The 19,498-nt window shown below is 36.5% G+C and overlaps 1 protein-coding gene across 8 annotated transcripts; it reads right to left on the bottom strand.

Annotated features, from left to right (window-relative positions):
- Positions 1-5,822: 5,822 nt before the first annotated feature.
- LOC122612237 (vacuolar protein sorting-associated protein 41 homolog) lies at positions 5,823-12,876 on the bottom strand. 8 transcript variants are annotated; one of them, XM_043785720.1, is made up of 12 exons: positions 12,721-12,875; positions 12,210-12,335; positions 11,990-12,160; positions 11,822-11,939; positions 11,413-11,766; positions 10,993-11,320; positions 7,958-8,026; positions 7,494-7,895; positions 7,259-7,445; positions 6,965-7,204; positions 6,786-6,912; positions 5,824-6,375 (listed from the first exon to the last, which is right to left on the bottom strand). In XM_043785720.1, the coding sequence occupies exons 1-12, from the start codon at positions 12,727-12,729 to the stop codon at positions 6,002-6,004; spliced, it is 2,505 nt and encodes an 834-aa protein (XP_043641655.1). In that variant the 5' UTR covers positions 12,730-12,875; the 3' UTR covers positions 5,824-6,001. The 8 variants fall into 8 exon arrangements, 7 of the variants coding, with proteins under 7 accessions (XP_043641673.1, XP_043641655.1, XP_043641647.1 ...); XM_043785712.1 differs by lacking the exon at positions 12,721-12,875 and adding an exon at positions 12,393-12,521; XR_006325603.1 differs by lacking the exon at positions 12,721-12,875 and adding an exon at positions 12,393-12,521 and having other exon boundaries at positions 6,238-6,375; positions 6,786-6,907.
- Between the last annotated feature and the right edge of the window lie 6,622 nt (positions 12,877-19,498).

The raw sequence follows: 19,498 nt of genomic DNA, 5'->3' as shown, positions 1-19,498 counted from the left end.
ATATTATATTATTATTATTATATTATATTATATTATTATTATATTATATTATTATTTTATATTATTTTTTACGATGCATGTGCATATGTGTGCACCAATACAGTGGTCACCTGTCGATGTATGCGTACAAGAGAGCTGCTGGCTTTAGAGCTCTTCGCTCTCTGGCTTTTGAACAAAATTTCGAGAGAGCCTGGAGCCAGCTCTAGAGCCAGCACAAAAAAATCGTATGGCGTTACGCATCTTGTTATTCTTATGTCTTTGCCCAATGCTTATGACTATTATGGGAAACGACCTGGCCGACTAAATCGACCTCCACTCAAATACCAGATGCAGTCTCACATTGACACGGGGTCGCATAAAAGGCATCTGAGTGAGTTGAGGGCGACCATTACTACCTTGACCCAGAAGAACAGTTGACGCTTCGAATGTTCATCTTTTAGAATTAATGGGTCATATCTGCCATAGCTCCAAAGTATAATAAAAGATGGCACCAAACTCAATTTTCTTATAGACAAAAATTATATACAATAATACACAATATAATTATATATAGAAATTATATTAATTTTGTTTGGAAAATTATGTAGGGGACAACCTTCAATAACTCACCATACCTCTGTTCAATAGCAATTATACAATTTTTATACCCGTTACTCGTAGAGTAAAAAGGTATACTATATTCGTTGAAAAGTATGTAACAGAAGAAAGCATTTCCGACCATAAAAACTATATATATTCTTGATCAGGATCAATAGCCGAGTCGATCTGACCATGTCCGTCTGTCCGTATAAACGTCGAGATCACAGAATAACGCTAGAAAATTAAGATTTAGCATGCAGACATCAGAGACATAGACGCAGCGCAAGTTTGTTGATCCATGTTGCCACGCCCACTCTGAGAGAACGCCCAAGAGAGAACGCTATAGTCGAGTTCCCCGACTATCTGATACCCGTTAGTGCGAGGATAGTGGAAGTGCGAAGGAGAGTCTTCAGCACTGACAGTTTTTGGCGGTTTGTGGGCGTTAGAGTGGGCGTGGCAAATCCATAGAAATTTACAAGACTAATACAAAAATGAAAAAATATCAAAACATTTTTCAAAAGTGTGGGCGTGACAGCTTTGAAAAAATGTTTTGATATTTTTTCAATTTTGAATTAGTCTTGAAAATTTATATTGATTTGTCAAAAAACTTTTTCCCACGCCTACTCTAACGCCCACAAACCGCCAACAACTGTCAGTGTTGAAATTTCTCTATTGCACTTCCACTAGCTGAGTAACGGGTATCAGATAGTCGGGGAACTCGACTATAGCGTTCTCTCTTGTTTTTAATTTATATACTTTTTGGGTTCGGATACGCTTTATATACTTCTTAACGAAACTAGTATACCCTACGTATATTAAGTAACGGGTATAAATAACATAGTACGAGTCCGATATCGATCCTATTGGCATTGAAATTATACAAATATTTAGACCATAAAAAAATTCGAATTCGATTTGGGCCAAATCTTTCGATTTCGTTTTAGGTGCTCTGGTTTTCGCAGAATTTTTGCTTTCTTTTTGCTATCGAAATGTTTCGTTTCTCATCGCTTCTTGCTACTCCAAAACCTGTATTATTTTTTTTGATTTGGTCCAAATTTTTCGATTTCGATTTAGGTGCTCTGGTTTTCGCAGAATTTTTGCTATCGAAATGTTTTGTTTCTTATCGCTTCTTGCTGCTCAAAAACCTGTATTATTTTTTTTTGTCAAAATTAAACAACGTGAAATAATGCCTTTTATGTTTGCAATTGCTTGTTTTGAAGTCAGGAGAAGGCAGACATTGGAGGGCTTAAGAAAATCTAGTGCTACCACCTTTTTCACAGTTTTAATTCCGATGATCGTTTCTCATCGCTTCTTGCTACTCCAAAACCTGTATTATTTTTTTTGGTTTTTTTTTATTTATACCAAATATACTCTCTTGTTTTTATTAATAAAGTTACTTGTAAGCGTGGCGTATCAGCCTTGTTTTTGTATACACAAAGACAAGAGTCCTTAAAGAGACGTTTGTAGTCGTGAATAGCTAGCAGAATAGATAGCCTTATGTAGCTTTTGCATATTAAAACTTAATTTTTTGTACTACACATGGCACTAGCCAACGATATATAAATAAATAAAAATATAATATGTTGTATTTATATTATATTATACTATAAAACAATAACAATAAAAGGGGGTTTTTACGCCACAAGTGGAGTAGGTCAAAAATGATGAAAAACTTTTGAAGGGCAACCTTGACAAAAGGGGATCGTTTTAGGGGCCCGCGACGACCCATTTGGCACAAGGACGTGTGAAGGGCAGGGAATATGGCCGATACATTGCCCGATCCTTTTACGATCAAGCGACAGCTAAGCTTGTAGGGCAGTGAGGACTGATGATTGACATGATGATTGATATTCTCATTATGTTGAAGAGGTGAAAAGCCTACCAAGATCCCAGAACCCAGTATCAATGGATGTCGATAGCTTAATAACCATGACATGAATAGACCCAATGCAAAGATATTATTATAACAAGATGCGTAACGGCCATACATTGGTTTTGCACTAAGCAGGCACTTTTTTGGTGACGACCAAAATTGCTCTCTTTTCGCTCCTGGAATTGAGAGCGTAAAAATCTAAAACTAGAATTTTCTTGCTTGTGTAAGTAAAAACAATAAAGACTATCTCCTTTGTATGTGTGCGTGCTTGTGCTAGAAGATTTTCGGGCCAAAATCAATTTTGATCCAAGAAACGAATTTGATTAATGTTTTGGTCAGTTTCGATATGATCTAATAAAATATTATTTAAAAACTTATGCCGAAAGAAATTTTTTTTATTGAAATATTCATTTGTTAAATATTTATATTTAAGTTGATAATTAATAATTAATAATATGTAATAATCGGTACCCAGGGAAAACCACTGGGAGGCCGTTACTATTGTAATGGGGTCCAATATTATCACTAATTATAGAAATTACTATTGGCGCTTATACTTCCGTACTTTACTAATGCAACAAAAATACTTCAATTTAATATGTTTTCGGTTATATAGCGAAAATTTCAAAAAATCTAGGAGACGCAGGACGTTTGCTTAAGCAATCAGAGAAATTAAAAAGTAAAACAAAAAAGTTGGCGCGCTTTTTTTCCCACCCAAAATATATTCATAATAAATATTTCATAATACATAGTAAGAAATTAATATTTATAAAATAAATAAAAATATGGAAACTGTTTATTGCAAAATTGATTTCTTGAAGCACGAGGTGCGGACATAATCACCAAAGAATCATTGTCTTCTTATATTTCTTACACGTCGCACGCTAAATACTCTAATGACAATTATTCCAATATAAAGACATATCTGAAAATTATTATGTATCATTATGTACATAGATTGCGCTATTATTATTTCTATGTTTAATTTGAATAATTGTTATGGTAAGGGTATGAAAAACTAGACTGGCACGCGGTGGCAGTTTATAAAAAATAATATAAATTTGAAATATAATAAAACAACTTCTAAAATGAAGGGAAAATATGCCCTTCATTTTAGAAGTTGATATACTTCTATATTATTATTATATTATATTATTATTATATTATATTATTATTATTATATTATTATTTTATATTATTTTTTACGATGCATGTGCATATGTGTGCACCAATACAGTGGTCAGCTGTCGATGTATGCGTACAAGAGAGCTGCTGGCTTTAAAGCTCTTCGCTCTCTGGCTTTTGAACAAAATTTCGAGAGAGCCTGGAGCCAGCTCTAGAGCCAGCACAAAAAAATCGTATGGCGTTACGCATCTTGTTATTCTTATGTCTTTGCCCAATGCTTATGACTATTATGGGAAACGACCTGGCCGACTAAATCGACCTCCACTCAAATACCAGATGCAGTCTCACATTGACACGGGGTCGCATAAAAGGCATCTGAGTGAGTTGAGGGCGACCATTACTACCTTGACCCAGAAGAACAGTTGACGCTTCGAATGTTCATCTTTTAGAATTAATGGGTCATATCTGCCATAGCTCCAAAGTATAATAAAAGATGGCACCAAACTCAATTTTCTTATAGACAAAAATTATATACAATAATACACAATATACTTATATATAGAAATTATATTAATTTTGTTTGGAAAATTATGTAGGGGACAACCTTCAATAACTCACCATACCTCTGTTCAATAGCAATTATACAATTTTTATACCCGTTACTCGTAGAGTAAAAAGGTATACTATATTCGTTGAAAAGTATGTAACAGAAGAAAGCATTTCCGACCATAAAAACTAGATATATTCTTGATCAGGATCAATAGCCGAGTCGATCTGACCATGTCCGTCTGTCCGTATAAACGTCGAGATCACAGAATAACGCTAGAAAGTTAAGATTTAGCATGCAGACATCAGAGACATAGACGCAGCGCAAGTTTGTTGATCCATGTTGCCACGCCCACTCTGAGAGAACGCCCAAGAGAGAACGCTATAGTCGAGTTCCCCGACTATTTTATACCCGTTACTCAGGTAGTGGAAGTGCGAAGGAGAGTCTTCAGCACTGACAGTTTTTGGCGGTTTGTGGGCGTTAGAGTGGGCGTGGCAAATCCATAGAAATTTACAAGACTAATACAAAAATGAAAAAATATCAAAACATTTTTCAAAAGTGTGGGCGTGACAGCTTTGAAAAAATGTTTTGATATTTTTTCAATTTTGAATTAGTCTTGAAAATTTATATTGATTTGTCAAAAAACTTTTTCCCACGCCTACTCTAACGCCCACAAACCGCCAACAACTGTCAGTGTTGAAATTTCTCTATTGCACTTCCACTAGCTGAGTAACGGGTATCAGATAGTCGGGGAACTCGACTATAGCGTTCTCTCTTGTTTTTAATTTATATACTTTTTGGGTTCGGATACGCTTTATATACTTCTTAACGAAACTAGTATACCCTACGTATATTAAGTAACGGGTATAAATAACATAGTACGAGTCCGATATCGATCCTATTGGCATTGAAATTATACAAATATTTAGACCATAAAAAAAATCGAATTCGATTTGGGCCAAATCTTTCGATTTCGTTTTAGGTGCTCTGGTTTTCGCAGAAATTTTGCTTTCTTTTTGCTATCGAAATGTTTCGTTTCTCATCGCTTCTTGCTACTCCAAAACCTGTATTATTTTTTTTGATTTGGTCCAAATTTTTCGATTTCGTTTTAGGTGCTCTGGTTTTTGCAGAATTTTTGCTATCGAAATGTTTTGTTTCTTATCGCTTCTTGCTGCTCAAAAACCTGTATTATTTTTTTTTGTCAAAATTAAACAACGTGAAAAAATGCCTTTTATGTTTGCAATTGCTTGTTTTGAAGTCAGGAGAAGGCAGACATTGGAGGGCTTAAGAAAATCTAGTGCTACCACCTTTTTCACAGTTTTAATTCCGATGATCGTTTCTCATCGCTTCTTGCTACTCCAAAACTTCTATTATTTTTTTTGGTTTTTTTTTATTTATACCAAATTTTTCGATTTCGTTTTAGGTGCTCTGGCTTTAATAAATATTATCTGATTTTATATAAAAAAAAGGGATTTACTTTTCATTTCGGCTAGACAAAAGTACCTGTTTTACAAATCGAAAAATTCTTACGAATTTGAAACCGGAGCACCAGTTATTCGATTTTAAATCCTACATGCCTGCTTCGTTGCGCTAGAAAACTCCTTCTCAAGGTCGCCCGTTGTACAATAACATTTTCTTGTCCACCCATCAATATTTAAATAGAACAAAAATAGCTGACACTAAATTTATTAGTGAAAAAGTTTTAATTATCAATAGTCAGGGAATTTAAGGGCTACAAAGATTTGAATTTTGAAGGAAATTGTTGAACACGTTTGATTCATAAAGAAAAAATACGTTTGAAAGGATGTGCGTAAGAAATCAAGCCACAAAGTTTAATTACCCTAGCAGGATAACAGGGTTCTGATGTCGCATTAAACCTATTTCTCCACGGTTAAGTTCCAAAGGTAACACTCAGTACAATTTTTTTTCAATTTACCTTGTATGCACGGTTTATGGTATACATGACCGCACTCAAACCTGATTATACAATTAAAGCGAGTACCTATCATCTGTACTGGACGTTGACACATTGAGCATAGTTGTTCGTAGGAAACATGGTGACCACGTCTTTGCTTGGTGACTATCTCCGAGTGAATTTCAAAGTAATCATTCAGTTGAATTTGTTGGGCGGAGGATAAAACTTCACCCTGAATATTGTAGTGCCACAGCATTTTAATAAGTGATGGTCGCAGATTTGGAATGTTCTGACCCATTTTTATTTTTTCAACAACCACCACAGGGCTCACGTAGTCTAGGGAAAACAAAAATTAATAAAAAACAAGAGAGAACGCTATAGTCGAGTTCCCCGACTATCTGATACCCGTTACTAGTGGAAGTGCGAAGGAGAGTCTTTAACACTGACAGTTTTTGGCGGCTTGTAGGCGTTAGAGTGGGCGTGGCAAAAAGTTTTTTGGCAAATCGATAGAAATTTACAAGTCTAATACAAAAATCTCCCTGAGATCTCGACGTTCATACGGACAGACGGACATGGCCAGATCGACTCGGCTACTGATCCTGATCAAGAATATATATACTTTATATGGTCGGAAACACTTCCTTTTGCCTGTTACATACTTTTCAACGAATCTAGTATACCCTTTTACTCTACGAGTAACGGGTATAAAAATAATAGAACATGTTACCAGTTACAAAGTAACGTACCAACTATGCCGTCCAAAACTTTGGTCACAATTTCAGGGTGCTTGCTAAATTCATTTATAAGTGCATTCCAAAGATCGTTGTCATCATGCTCCTTGCAAAACTCGATGCCCATTTCTATGTCTCTGATCTGAAAAATGTTAATTCAATATTAAATTTATTTCCTACCTATTGATTCTTACGCTGTGAATAATAATGTTTAGTGCTTCGGCCGCTTCTACGCCCCCCATACGACCGAGTAGGTAGACCACTTCTGGATAAAAGTTTTCCTGTTTGCATATGACCAACGCCTCCTGAATATCATAGTTCTTTGAACGCACAAGAAAGGGCAAAAGTTTATTTCGATCGAAAATTGCATATAAGGATATAAGTCTTTTTTGAAACCTATTACTGGGATCCATTTTAAGTAAAGAATCTAAGTACTGCAAAAAAAAAATATTTTAAAATTTTTTCATATTATTACAAACGCTACTTACCCAATATAGGTACTCTTGATTGTGCTCTAGCTGATTTACAACTATTTCAGTCTTTATTTTATTCTTGTCTAGTAGTATTTCAAAGGAGCATTCACGATCCAATTGAATAAGTGGAATAATCAATTTTGAAATGACATCGTAAAGTTCATACCGACGAATTAATTGAAAGACATCCTTGTTCTGCAACCTACAAACATTACTTTACCCAGTTCTTTCAATTGACTTTGGTACATACTTTAAATACATGCGGAGGGCACTTTCGAAATCACCCTGATGGGAATATAAAAGAGCCAATGATTCCAGCAACTGATTAGCATGTTGCTTACGAAAGTTATCATGAATAGCGTTAATAACAGCCAGACCGTCATAAAGATGAGATGGCCATTCCTTGATGATGTTCAGGAAACCAAGTACATCAAATTTTAGAAACTCGTATAAAACCATTTCGTACACATGGGGATCGAGTTTGCATTCGTTGGATGTCGGTAAATAGGCGCTAACTGAGCGTAGCTGCTGACACTTCACAAACTTAAAAACTTCTTCTTCCCAAAGGACTTTGTCATTGCCTAGCATACGGAGGCAAAGTTTTGCCGCATCATCATATTTCTTAAGCGCCAGTAAATGGTTAATATAAAGTCTATACATTAAATATTGGTACGGATTAGTTTTCTGAAAAGATTCAGTTTATTCATTACTCACTTGGCAACAGAAAGTACGGTCACGTTACCTCCGTTCGCAGCTATAAGTTCCATTGCCTCCTCAAATTTACTTTAGAATAATAGAAGTAAAAGATAAGAAAATTATTTATTTTAAATTTAAAATTATTCAAGAAGTAAGCTATCTCGAGAAAGATTAAGTCTAAATTCCTCTGTATTTAACGCAAAGTTAGAAAATTATAAAAACCACCGATTGATTTAAATTATATACCTTTTTTGTATGTCAGCTGTACCATAAGTAGCTAAATTTAACAACGGATAATGCTAGTCAATAGACATTTTTCAAGCAGTTTTGACCGAAAAAACTTTTCAGCTTTTTGAGAAGTAGCCAAGGCCTGTGAGCACTTTAAAAAGTTTAAAATTGCACTAATTGCGGAGTGGTTGCAGAACTACAGTGAAATTAGGGGATACATTTTTAGTTAGGGACTATCAACTTTATCATAAATAAAATGACAAATAAAGACTGCTTTAAGCTTCGTTCAACGGTTGACTACGGCAGGGAAGGTAAGTAACTGCTGGAAAAAGGATGTTATATTAGGAAAAATATGGCAATGCGATCCGCATAACCTCATATTGCGGACTCAAAGCAAGTGATCCATACTCCAGAATCGGTCCCTTCAAGCAGTCTTTAGTTTGGCGCATGAACGATTTCATATCATTCGGCCTGAGTACAAAAGAGACAGAGCGCGTGAGCCGCAAGTTTTGATGATCCCGCGCGTCTCTGCATACGCGTGTATACGTAGATAAGGAACGATATAATTGCAAAGCTGAGATTAATTTCTTTTTAAGTATTCATATTTAGAATAAATAATTTTTTGCTTAAAATAAACTCCCGGAAATTCTGGGAGAGATAAGAACAGGACACCTGCGTAACCCCACAATAATTGCGTAATACAAATTGGTAAGTGGATTGGGTAGCGAACGACACAATAAAAGAACAAGAGAGAACGCTATAGTCGAGTTCCCCGACTATCTGATACCTGTTACTTAGCTGGTGGAAGTGCAAAGGAGAAATTTCCACACTGACAGTTTTTGGCGGTTTGTGGGCGTTAGAGTGGGCGTGCTAAAAAGAGTTTTGGCAAATCGAGAAAAATTTACAAGACCCTACAAAAATGTGAAAAAATATCAAAACATATTTCAAAAGTGTGGGCGTAGCAACTTTGGGCGGCTTGTGGGCGTTAGAGTGGGCGTGCCAAAAATTGTAATTGCAGATCGATAGAAGTTTACAAGACCAAAAAATATATTTAAATATTTTTCAAGAGTGTGGGCGTAGCAACATGGGTCAACAAACTTGCGCTGCGTCTATGTCTCTGGAAACTGTGTTGTGCTTAATCTCAACTCTTTAGCTTCTACAGTTGCTAATATGTCGACGTTTATACGGACTTTATATGGTCGGAAACGCTTCCTTCTGCCTGTTACATACTTTTCGAAGAATCTAGTATACCCTTTTACTCTATGAGTAATGGGTATAAATATGCAACGTGTTAAATTCCTAAATTTACCTTTTTTGAGGCACAACGTGCCTGCATAAGCAATACCCTAACATAAATATGTACTATGGAAATGTGTTATGTATTATTATATGCGTACATACATATTTTCGGCCATTACTATTAAGTAAGCTATATTAGAATAATTGTCATGTTAAGGCAGTGTAAAATAAGTATTTTTAAAGGTGGCAATCGAACAGAATAACATAGATTGCATGTTAAAGGACTTGTAAAGTGAATTCCATGAGAATACGTGGGCGCACATACAGGGGTCGGCAGTCGCCATATTCGTACAAGAGAGCTGCTGGCTCTAGAGCGCTATTCCTCTCTCTGGATTTTGAACCAAAATTCGAGAGCATGTAGCCAGCACAATCGTATGGCGTTACGCATCTCGTTATTCGAATGCCTTTTTTTTAGTTAATAAGTTTGTTTTCCACGATTAAAAATTACTGTGCAAACATTCGGAATAGCAACATATATTGCTGCTAATTTAGTAGTCGATGAAAGGAGTCTATTTATTAAAAGGGAAACTAGCTTTAGAGGCTGCCAAAAAAAAGGGACATCATAGACTGTGTAAGTGATGCTGGCCACAATTCTTGTTTGAAATCAACAAACCAAACATTTTCTTACTCTGGAAAACAAGCTCCAAAAAACAGAATACGGGATTTTCACAAATAATTTCTTTGTAAAAGTTAAAGTTCTAAAGGTAGTTTCCCTTTAACTTAGAAAATTCAATTCATGGCTATTTAAAAACCTACTTACAAAAATCAGTTAAAATTGTGATTTTTCATTACTAGCCGATTTCTATGTACCTGAACAGCCGAGGCTCTTAGTCGGCGAGCGCAATTGCATCAAAAGTAAATAGACTGGGACGAGCGAGAGAAAAATTACAATGGATAGAAGTGCATTAACGGATCTTTTCTTTTTCGGGGATTCACTTGCGATTAGATTTTTGTGAGAAGCGGGCGTTCATTTTTATGGTAATTTTTAAATTTTTTTCATGAGTTTTTCCAGGTACTTGATAAAAAGAACAAAGTTAACTCACAAAAAATGATCATTTAAGATAAATTGTTTTAATACATTTTTGTCTTGTTATACTAATATTATTCACTTTAAGATTTATTAACTAACTCCGACGCCCCAAAATTTCATATGTATCGTTATGTATTATTAAAATAATAATTCAAATTAAATGGAATACATTTTTAGTAATATAAAGGCATTGAAACATGTTGAGGATTAATCACTATAAAGTTAATGAAAGAGGATAATGAACAGTCAGTAAAACTTCGATGGAAATATTTTTTTCTTCGGAAAAAGTGATGATATACTGATTATAAAAACGCCGATATTTAAAATCGATGATTTTGCGTAGTTTTAGTGCTGTTTTCTCTTAGCGATTAATCCCTAGGACATATCAATGTTAAAATCATCAGTTTTCATACAAATTGAGCAGTGGAAACTGCAGGGGGCTTTGTAGTTTATAAATGTAATGAAAATATATGACGAAAGAAGTGTATTGTCTCACCTATGTTTAACCAACCATTCTATGCGATCATCTGTTTCAATAAGACTAGCAACAACAATATCCTTTGGTGCCACAATGTAAAAGCGTTTCTCCTCGGTAACGCCACCCAAACTATAGTCATTTACGGTGTACTCCTCAAAGCCACGTAAAGTTAAACTATCTGTGCAGATTTCCTCGCTGTTATTCATTTTGTATTCAATAACGCATAATACAGGTCGTAGGGCTTTGAAAGAAGAGCATTTTTCTTTGCGATAACCAAGCACAACCAATTGCTTTACAGATAATGGAGCAAGCCCACATACGTAGAAAGTTGTTTGAAATGTCGATACTGCAATGGTAAAATTAAATTAAAAATGTAAGTATTATAAATTTCACTGTGTGGGACCCAAGAAGTGCATTGTTTTAATAGACTTTACTTACTTGGATCCACAATGTTGACCGGCAGATTGCCAGTTGAAGCTTCGATTGAATTTCTTTTTCGAATCACACAAACTCGAATAGTGTCTACCCAGCCAATTAATAAAGTATTATTGTTGGACCATCGAAGGTGGCATCGAAAATTTTCTAATCTCTCCTGAGAAGGAACCTCCCATTTTATTAATCCAAGTGAGCATCTTTCGTTTAAATCGTAGACTCGAACACCTATGTGACTCGCCCAGGCAATAAAGTTGCCATGCCAGCAGATCGACAAAACACTGCCTTCGACTGAGTACAGTTCAAATGGTTTAAGCTTCTTTAGTAAGTTACGCTCGTACAAAATAAGTTTGTCGTCGCCTATAAAAAAATACTTGCTGTCGACAATTTAACAAAGGGCATTTAATTTACATACCCACAACAAATCTCTTAATGTGAGCTTTGGAATCGGGGTCCATTGATACGGCCTTTATACATTTTCCGAAGTTAAGACTGTGATTGTTTTCACAGCTAAACAAGCCCGTTATGTTGACCTAGGAGTACAGAAGGAAGTTTTTTATAGCTATTAAGTTCAGCAACTCACTTTTCCGTCGTCGGAGCATGTGGCCACATACTCGCCTTTATGATCTACATCAATATTGTTTACTGCCACTTGATGAGTGTGACGTTCACTAATGCTAAGATTTGAGTAGACAGAGTTTCCTTGATGGTCAAATATATAAACACGTCCTCGAAAAGTTCCAAATATAAGAAACTATAAATGTACTTATTTTAGAATATAATAAAATGTGGTTAGCTCTCACCTTCAAGTGTACAGCGCTACAAGAGATGACATCAGTATTGAGTATGTTTTTCAAATCGTTGGCAAGACGTTGGTACTTAAATTTGGGCTCCACATCTTCCTCATTTATGCTATCGGTCCCAGCGTCCTAAAAAAAAACAAAAATTTAATATCATCCGTTTACCAAGGCATCCAAAAGTCTTACACAACTAATGGACGGCAAAGATTTAGCCATTTAACACAAATGGAAATTTCCGTTTTTACAGCAACAAATAAGTACACTTTATTATTTTTTCTTTTAATATTTACGTTTACGTATAACACAGGTAGTAATAGTATTTATTATAAAACGGTCTTATTTTTAAATTTGTTATAGCTGTGTCCCACTGATATATAATTTTTCATAAATATTATTTTTTATCCACTTCAATAGTGATATTATGATAATAAACCCATATATATTATAAAATGATATTTAAACAATTAGACTATTTTTTTGATATATTTCAATGTGAATCATTTGAATAACTTACAGCTTGCATAAAAAGTTGTAGTTTAAACAGTGATAACTCCCTCTGAATGTCTTGTTCCACAATGCTTCTTAAAATAATCCGAGAGAAATGTTAATTGCAACATAAAACGTATAAAGACAGGAGGGAACTCTATATATGGGATCCTCTTTTATCAGAAAGATATAGCTAGAAATTTCAGGATTGTTTTGGCTTATCGATAAATCGGCAACATAGTGGCCGTGGTCCTAATGCGTTACGCATATTAATAGGTGGTTGCACTAAAATTAAAACACAAAATTAATAATCACGAAACAAATAAGAAAATAAAATAAAAACAACAAGTTTTCAAAAGTGTGTTCGTGTGCGATTCGTTGGCGAGACTGTAACGAACAACGAGGAGCTGAAGGCCTTTCCTGCTGATATACCCGCACGCATTTTAGTCCGGCTTTATCTCGTCAGCGAGTGTCGTGGTGTTATTAAGAGGTTGCAGCATATGGGTGCTCAGCCAACCTGCCATGGCCAACGCAATTTAATAAAATCCTGCATTAAGCCCCTTGTATGATATTGGTCTGCGGGAATTATTGGGTCAGCATGGAGTTACAAATTGGTGTTTCTACTCAAACATTATATTTGGATTTTATTCAATAAAAGTAGTAATAATTCGAAGTTAAACTTCAATAGTATTCGCATGTTTAAATTCTATATCTAGCTTTCGTAAAAATTGTAATCCTTATAATAATTGAGTACTCGTGCGATTCTTAATTCCATAGTCTAGTACTATTTCATTTTTGTTATTTACTGTATAAGATACGCGAAAATCTTTGGTAATTTAAAAATAAGACTTTCTTAGCTTCATTGCATATATTATATATTCACACAGAGCATTTTAATATTGTATATTTAACTTAATTATGGTTTACGGATTGCTTAGGTTTTTAATTCAAAACAACAAAATGCATATATGTAAATTTCGATCATACGTTTAGTTATACATTGACCTGCCGGACACGTAATAAATTGATTATTCTTGGCTCACCTGGTAAAATCCACTAATGAAAGCGCTTCCATAGTTCGATGGCTAAGCTGAAAAATATAAAAAACGGGTTGTTCAAAAATAATCGGATTCATCACCTTATTGGCTTATCTACTTTCTCGTATGCGAAATAATTTGGCTACACATTTTAATGTTACACTTCTTGCAGTTGGTTGACTCTATTCTATTCATTCATGACCCATTTATATATTTACCTTACGCCCATTTTTCTTATGTTTTCTACCTAGTTTAGATAACTATTCATGTTTAGAGCTCTTAGCGATAGTCTTTTACTATACAAGCTTTACACCTGTGGCAGCATCTTTCTAGGCGGCAGACTTCTTTGAGTTCAACGTGTGGTTATGGGTTAGATAATTAAGCTGAACGCTTTCTTCTGCTAGTTAAATTGCATTGCATAAAAACGTGCAAAGCTTTAGCACAACGGAATGGGATCTAATCGGAGTCACATCACGGTTTTACAAAATCTCTTAGCGATGATGGTATATAAAACGGAATGCGCTAAAATTGACCTATTACCAATACCAACGTCGGGGGACTAATACCGATTAAAATTGGATCAGGTCATCCTTCTTGACGTGGTATTAGAGGTGTACTATGCTATCTTTCGCCCTGAGCTGGCCCTCGTTTGAATCGCGGCGTCGATCTGGGCGGCCAAATTAATTCCAACGGCGATCCGCTTGTTGCTTATGGCTCCGCGGCTGAGGTACTCCCAAAGTCGTTGTCTAAAGATATCCTTAATGGCTGGAACGCCTTGTGCTGGGCAAAATCACAAGCGCTTGGCCTCGGCAAGCTGTCTGTTGCTATCAGAAACTTCGGATGACACTGAGATTTTTCAACGTTCTAAACTCGTGGTTTATTGACACCAGCAATGCCATGCGACTGGAAGTAACTCGCATAATAGCGCCTGATAGTTTTACCTTGGAGGTCCTCAATGTCGTAGTATGAATTTCCCAGCTTCTGACGTACCCGTGCTTTTACGAACAATGGTCCTAGTATCGCGTTGTATCATGTTTGAAAGCAACTTTGTTTTAAGTTACGCTGGTAAATTTCTTGGCCTACTGCGTAAGAAACATCGCACAATCTTAATTAAAGCGCTCCCGTTTCTTGGTATCCTTTCGTGGAGCGAGATCAACAGCCGTGTGATGGGTTAGTTCCACCGAGTCCTTTCTTTTAAATGCCACCCCTCTATCTTGCAACACTTGGAGAGTTCTCAACAAAGCATATGTTACACTCGACGTGATGATATGTTGGCCAAACACCATATAGTACGGCGATGTCCCAAGTGCTATATGGGTAGCTGTCCTTAGCGCACAACAAATACTGCTTAAACTCGCATCCCAGTCTTTTTGACCAGCATCAACATACGAGCGCATTGCTGTAATGATTGATGGGTTCACTCGCTCAAACGCGTTTGCTTGCGGCGATTGGATAGCCGTTAACTTGTGAATAATAGGATGCTCCCTCAGCAGCTTCTGAAACAGCTCTGCCTTAAAGTGGGATCCATTATCCAACACTATAGTTTCAGGAACTCCGCATAAATGAAATAACTCTTCCTTTAAATATTTTACTATAACAGACGATTCCATTTTCCTAACAGCCTTTATAAAAACAAACTTTGAAAGGTTGTCTAACACTATAAATATTGAGATGTTACCACTGCGCGATGAAGGATATGGGCCAACGAAGTCCATATATATATGTGTTGAAAGAACCTTGCGACTCTGGCACTAGTCCCAAGGGAGGTCTTAAAGGGCTACTTGGTGCCTTGGTGGAATTACAAATATCGCAACTGCCTATATATGATTTAACATCACCCACCGAACCAGGCCAATAATAGTACCGTCGAATCCGCTCCAGTGTCTTGTGCACGCCACCGTGAGCTGCCAGAGGATAATCATGCGCATTTCTTAGAACGTCACCTACTAACTGCACTAGAACCCAAAGTTTCCAAACGTATACATCATGAAGTGGCTCACCAGTTACATGCTCTGATCGTCGGTAAACTAAATTGTCCACGACCTTTATGTCTGGAAATTTACACTTTGTATTAGCCTGAAGTATTCAGGACTTCGAAAGTGTTCGGATGTTACATCTACTAACAATCCATTAGACGCTTCAATACTTGCTAACTCGTCTTCGTTAACTCTGGAAAGAGCATCCGGGACTACGTTGAGGGATCCTCGGCGGTGTTCTATTTTAAATCTGAGCGCTTGTAACTTAAGAGCCCACCTTGCCAGACGGGAATTAAGGTCTGTTTGAGCCATCAACCACTTGAGAGAGGCATGATCTGTGACAATAGTAAAGTCATGGCCTTCTACGTGAGGACGAAACCTCTTAACACTTACTATAGCTGCCAGACGCTCTTGTTCGGTCACCGAAAAGTTTTTCTGTGCCTTGTTTAGCTTTTTGGAGACGAAAGCGATCGGGTATTCGTCGCCCTCCTCCGTTTTCTGGACCAATACGCCTCCTACACTACTTTTGCTAGCGCCGCAGTGGATGTAGAAAGGCTTCGAAAAATCGCGACTCCTAAGGACTGGCGCTGAACATAGTTTGCGTTTCAGCTCCAAAAATGTCTGATGTCCTTCTTCACTCATTGTAAACTTCCGTCTTGTTTTTAGGAGGTCGGTTAAAAGAGCAGATATTGTCACAAAATTCTCAATAAATTTGGGATACCAGTCTGCCAATCCTAAAAGGCTTCTTAAACCTTTTGAGAGTCTTGGGTAGCGGAAAATTCTCAATTGCCACTTTTTCTGGGTCTGAGCGTATCACGCCCCCACCGAACACGGGACCTAAGTACTTAATTTCTTGCACGCATAAAGGGCTTTTTTGGACATTTATTGTCAGTCCCGCTACTCGAATGCAATCAGAGACCGTTTTTAGAACTCTGATATGGGATTCAAAGCTCTCAGACACTAACAGCAGATCATCAAGATAAACTAAAACTTAATTTCGTAGCGACGCTGGAATTACCTTATCCATAAGACGCGAGCCTCACTTTTCCCTGGGAAAAGTCCCACGCGCTGTCTGACTCCTCTATGACCCCGAGCTGCAGCATTCGATCAACTTCACCATATATCAGCTTTTCCAGGGCTGGTGACACTGGAAAGTGGCGCTGCTTGATGGGAAAGAAGGCTTGTTTTTTCCAGCCCAGAAAGTGCAAACAACGGGAATTGATCCACCATTTCTTGTAAGGTTTTATTTTGTTCTTCAGTTAGGTTATGAGCATTAAGCTCTGAAATTCTAATTCTTCTTTTGTAACTTTCCAGAACCGTGCCTTCTTGTGTTTCATGATTTGTTTAAACTTCCAAGCTTGTTAAGATAAGAAGGATTTATCCTAACGTTTTTATTAACATTAACTCTTTGATGCCATTCCACTGCGGCGGAATCCCCAGACGTTTTGGAGGCGCCAAGTGGGACTACAGTTGCTCGTGATCGGTGTTCGTCGATTGAGTTTTCTGAACACATGGAGATGTACAGATGATTTTTTAAGCATCTTTTGCACGATGGTTTATATATACCCATAGCAGAATACCTTTTTGGAAGCCGCGCAGTCCTGGTATCTATAACCTTCCTTTCTGCAATTCCAGAACCATCATCTACATCAAACAATTCTGATTCACTCTCGTTACGCTGATAGTCTAGCAATTCTGAAACATGACTCTTAAATACTTTATATGGTCGGAACCGCTTCCCTCTGCCTGTTACATACTTTTCAACGAGTCTAGTAAACTCTACGAGTAACGGGTATAAGTATCGCTATATTCGGTGCATAGTTTTGTTTATTGGTTTTTATATAACGATGGAAATTTAAGAAGTTTCGATACTTCTGAAGTCTTTTTTACTGTAGTTTCCGTATGTGCATTATAAACATCGTAATCATAATTTGATCATAACTTTTGATCTAGCTGGCAAAACTATTTCAATGTCTAGGAAATGTATTATAGGAATGTTTATCTTCCTAAAATTTTTGGGCCTCAAAGTGAACCAATCTTCTTAGTCGTGGAATTCTAAAATACAATTGTACTTCTTAATGAAATCCAAACCAATTATACCATCCCCTGGTATGGGAAAATTGTCAGGTACTATATGGAATAATTATTATTATTATAGTTACTATTATAGCCTCGGCCATTACCTCTGTTTTGGTAGTTTCCTTGATTATTATTCCCTCGAATGTGTCCTCTATTGTTGTAGAATAATACACCATTCGCATTGCCGGTAATTTAGGTACAGCAGTGTATACATTTTTCAATCACACTATTCATGGTGTGGAAATGTTCGGTTTACAGTATGGTCTTGAGTTTATCGTGCTCACAATTATTTGTCATTGCATCGCTTTCTATGTAGCAAATTTATCTGCATTGTTAATATCTATACCATAATTTATATGGGCTGCTTCAAGCAACCTACGTAGGTTTTCGATTTCCATGGTATATTGCGCTGCAGTTTCGCATAGCATAGCTTTAATGATATCAGGCAATTCGCCTTATACCGATTTTAATAATTTAATTTTTAACTTTGTATGACAAAGGACCAATTATCTTTGTCCTCTACTGCTAGCATCTCCTGGTCTCCTTTTGTGAGGTCTGTTAAACGGAGAGCCGTGAGGAATAGATTTAAATATACTTTCTTGCCGTCAAACTCAGATTTTGTGGACGAAATTTTTCGCACATATTCCCTTGAGGTTGCAGGTGATTCGGTCATTATGTTTCAGCATCTGGGCTTTTTACAATTCTGGTAATGTTATTACCGCTGGAATTGAAAGATCGTGAAGATCATCTTCTTTGATGTCGAAATCAGAGTCCGGTACTCTCTCAATATCGTCCCTTATGTATTTTAACAACTACAGTTATGTTGAGTATCGTAGGGATATTTAAATTCAAATTATGTCGGGTTTTTAAATTCCACAAGTTCTCACGGAACCTGTGTAAAAATTTTACTTTGATTGTGTTAGATGACTTTTTGTTAGTCTTTCCCTTTCTATGTATATTAAGTGCCGTACTTGGTTAAAGCATTTTACCAATATTTGTGCATGTTTATTCAGAGTGCGTCTTGCCAGTCCATTTATAAATTAATATAAATTGATCTATGCAGGAGAACTTTAAAAATCGTTGTTTCTCCTAGATAGGTATTATCTGCTTCAGTTTCGAGCAGTGAAACAAAGGACTTTCATATAAGTCAAACATGTCTATATAATCTCCCTCAAATTCATGTATGCTGATGAACGTACGAAATTTACTCAGTATCTGTATTGCTCTTAAAATGAACAATGGCTCCCTTCTTATTGTTTCCTCAACTATTTCTTCCATACTTTTGTCTTTGGTGGATTTTATTAATTATACCCGTTACTCGTAGAGTAAAAGGGTATACTAGATTCGTTGAAAAGTATGTAATAGGCAGAAGGAAGCGCTTCCGACCATATAGAGTATATATATTCTTGATCAGGATCAATAGTCGAGTCGATCTGGCCATGTCCGTCTGTCCGTCCGTCTGTCTGTCCGTCCGTATGAACGTCGAGATCTCAGGAACTATAGAAGCTAGAAAGTTGAGAGAAAGCATACAGACTCCAGAGATATAAACGCAGCGCAAGTTTGTCGATTCATGTTGCCACGCCCACTCTAACGCCCACAAACCGCCCAAAACTGCCACGCCTACACTTTTGAAAAATGTTAAGATATTTTTTCATTTTCTTATTAGTATTGCAATTTTCTATCGATCTGCAGAAAAACTTGTTGCCACGCCCAC

Source organism: Drosophila teissieri, chromosome 2L, assembly GCF_016746235.2.
Source record: "Drosophila teissieri strain GT53w chromosome 2L, Prin_Dtei_1.1, whole genome shotgun sequence".
NCBI classification, from domain to species: Eukaryota; Metazoa; Arthropoda; class Insecta; order Diptera; family Drosophilidae; genus Drosophila; species Drosophila teissieri.
Note: the sequence above shows the minus strand (reverse complement) of the source record. Positions and strands in the feature narration are given on the sequence as shown.

What these genes read in the sequence shown, in the direction of transcription:
- LOC122612237 (XM_043785712.1), bottom strand. Translation starts at nt 12,422, where the DNA reads ATGGCTAAATCTTTGCCGTCCATTAGTTGT. An exon ending in GGTCAACATTGTGGATCCAA is followed by an intron (nt 11,321 to 11,412) that starts GTAAGTAAAGTC and finishes TTACCATTGCAG; the next exon opens with TATCGACATTTCAAACAACT. An exon ending in TAAACATTATTATTCACAGC is followed by an intron (nt 6,913 to 6,964) that starts GTAAGAATCAAT and finishes AACATTTTTCAG; the next exon opens with ATCAGAGACATAGAAATGGG.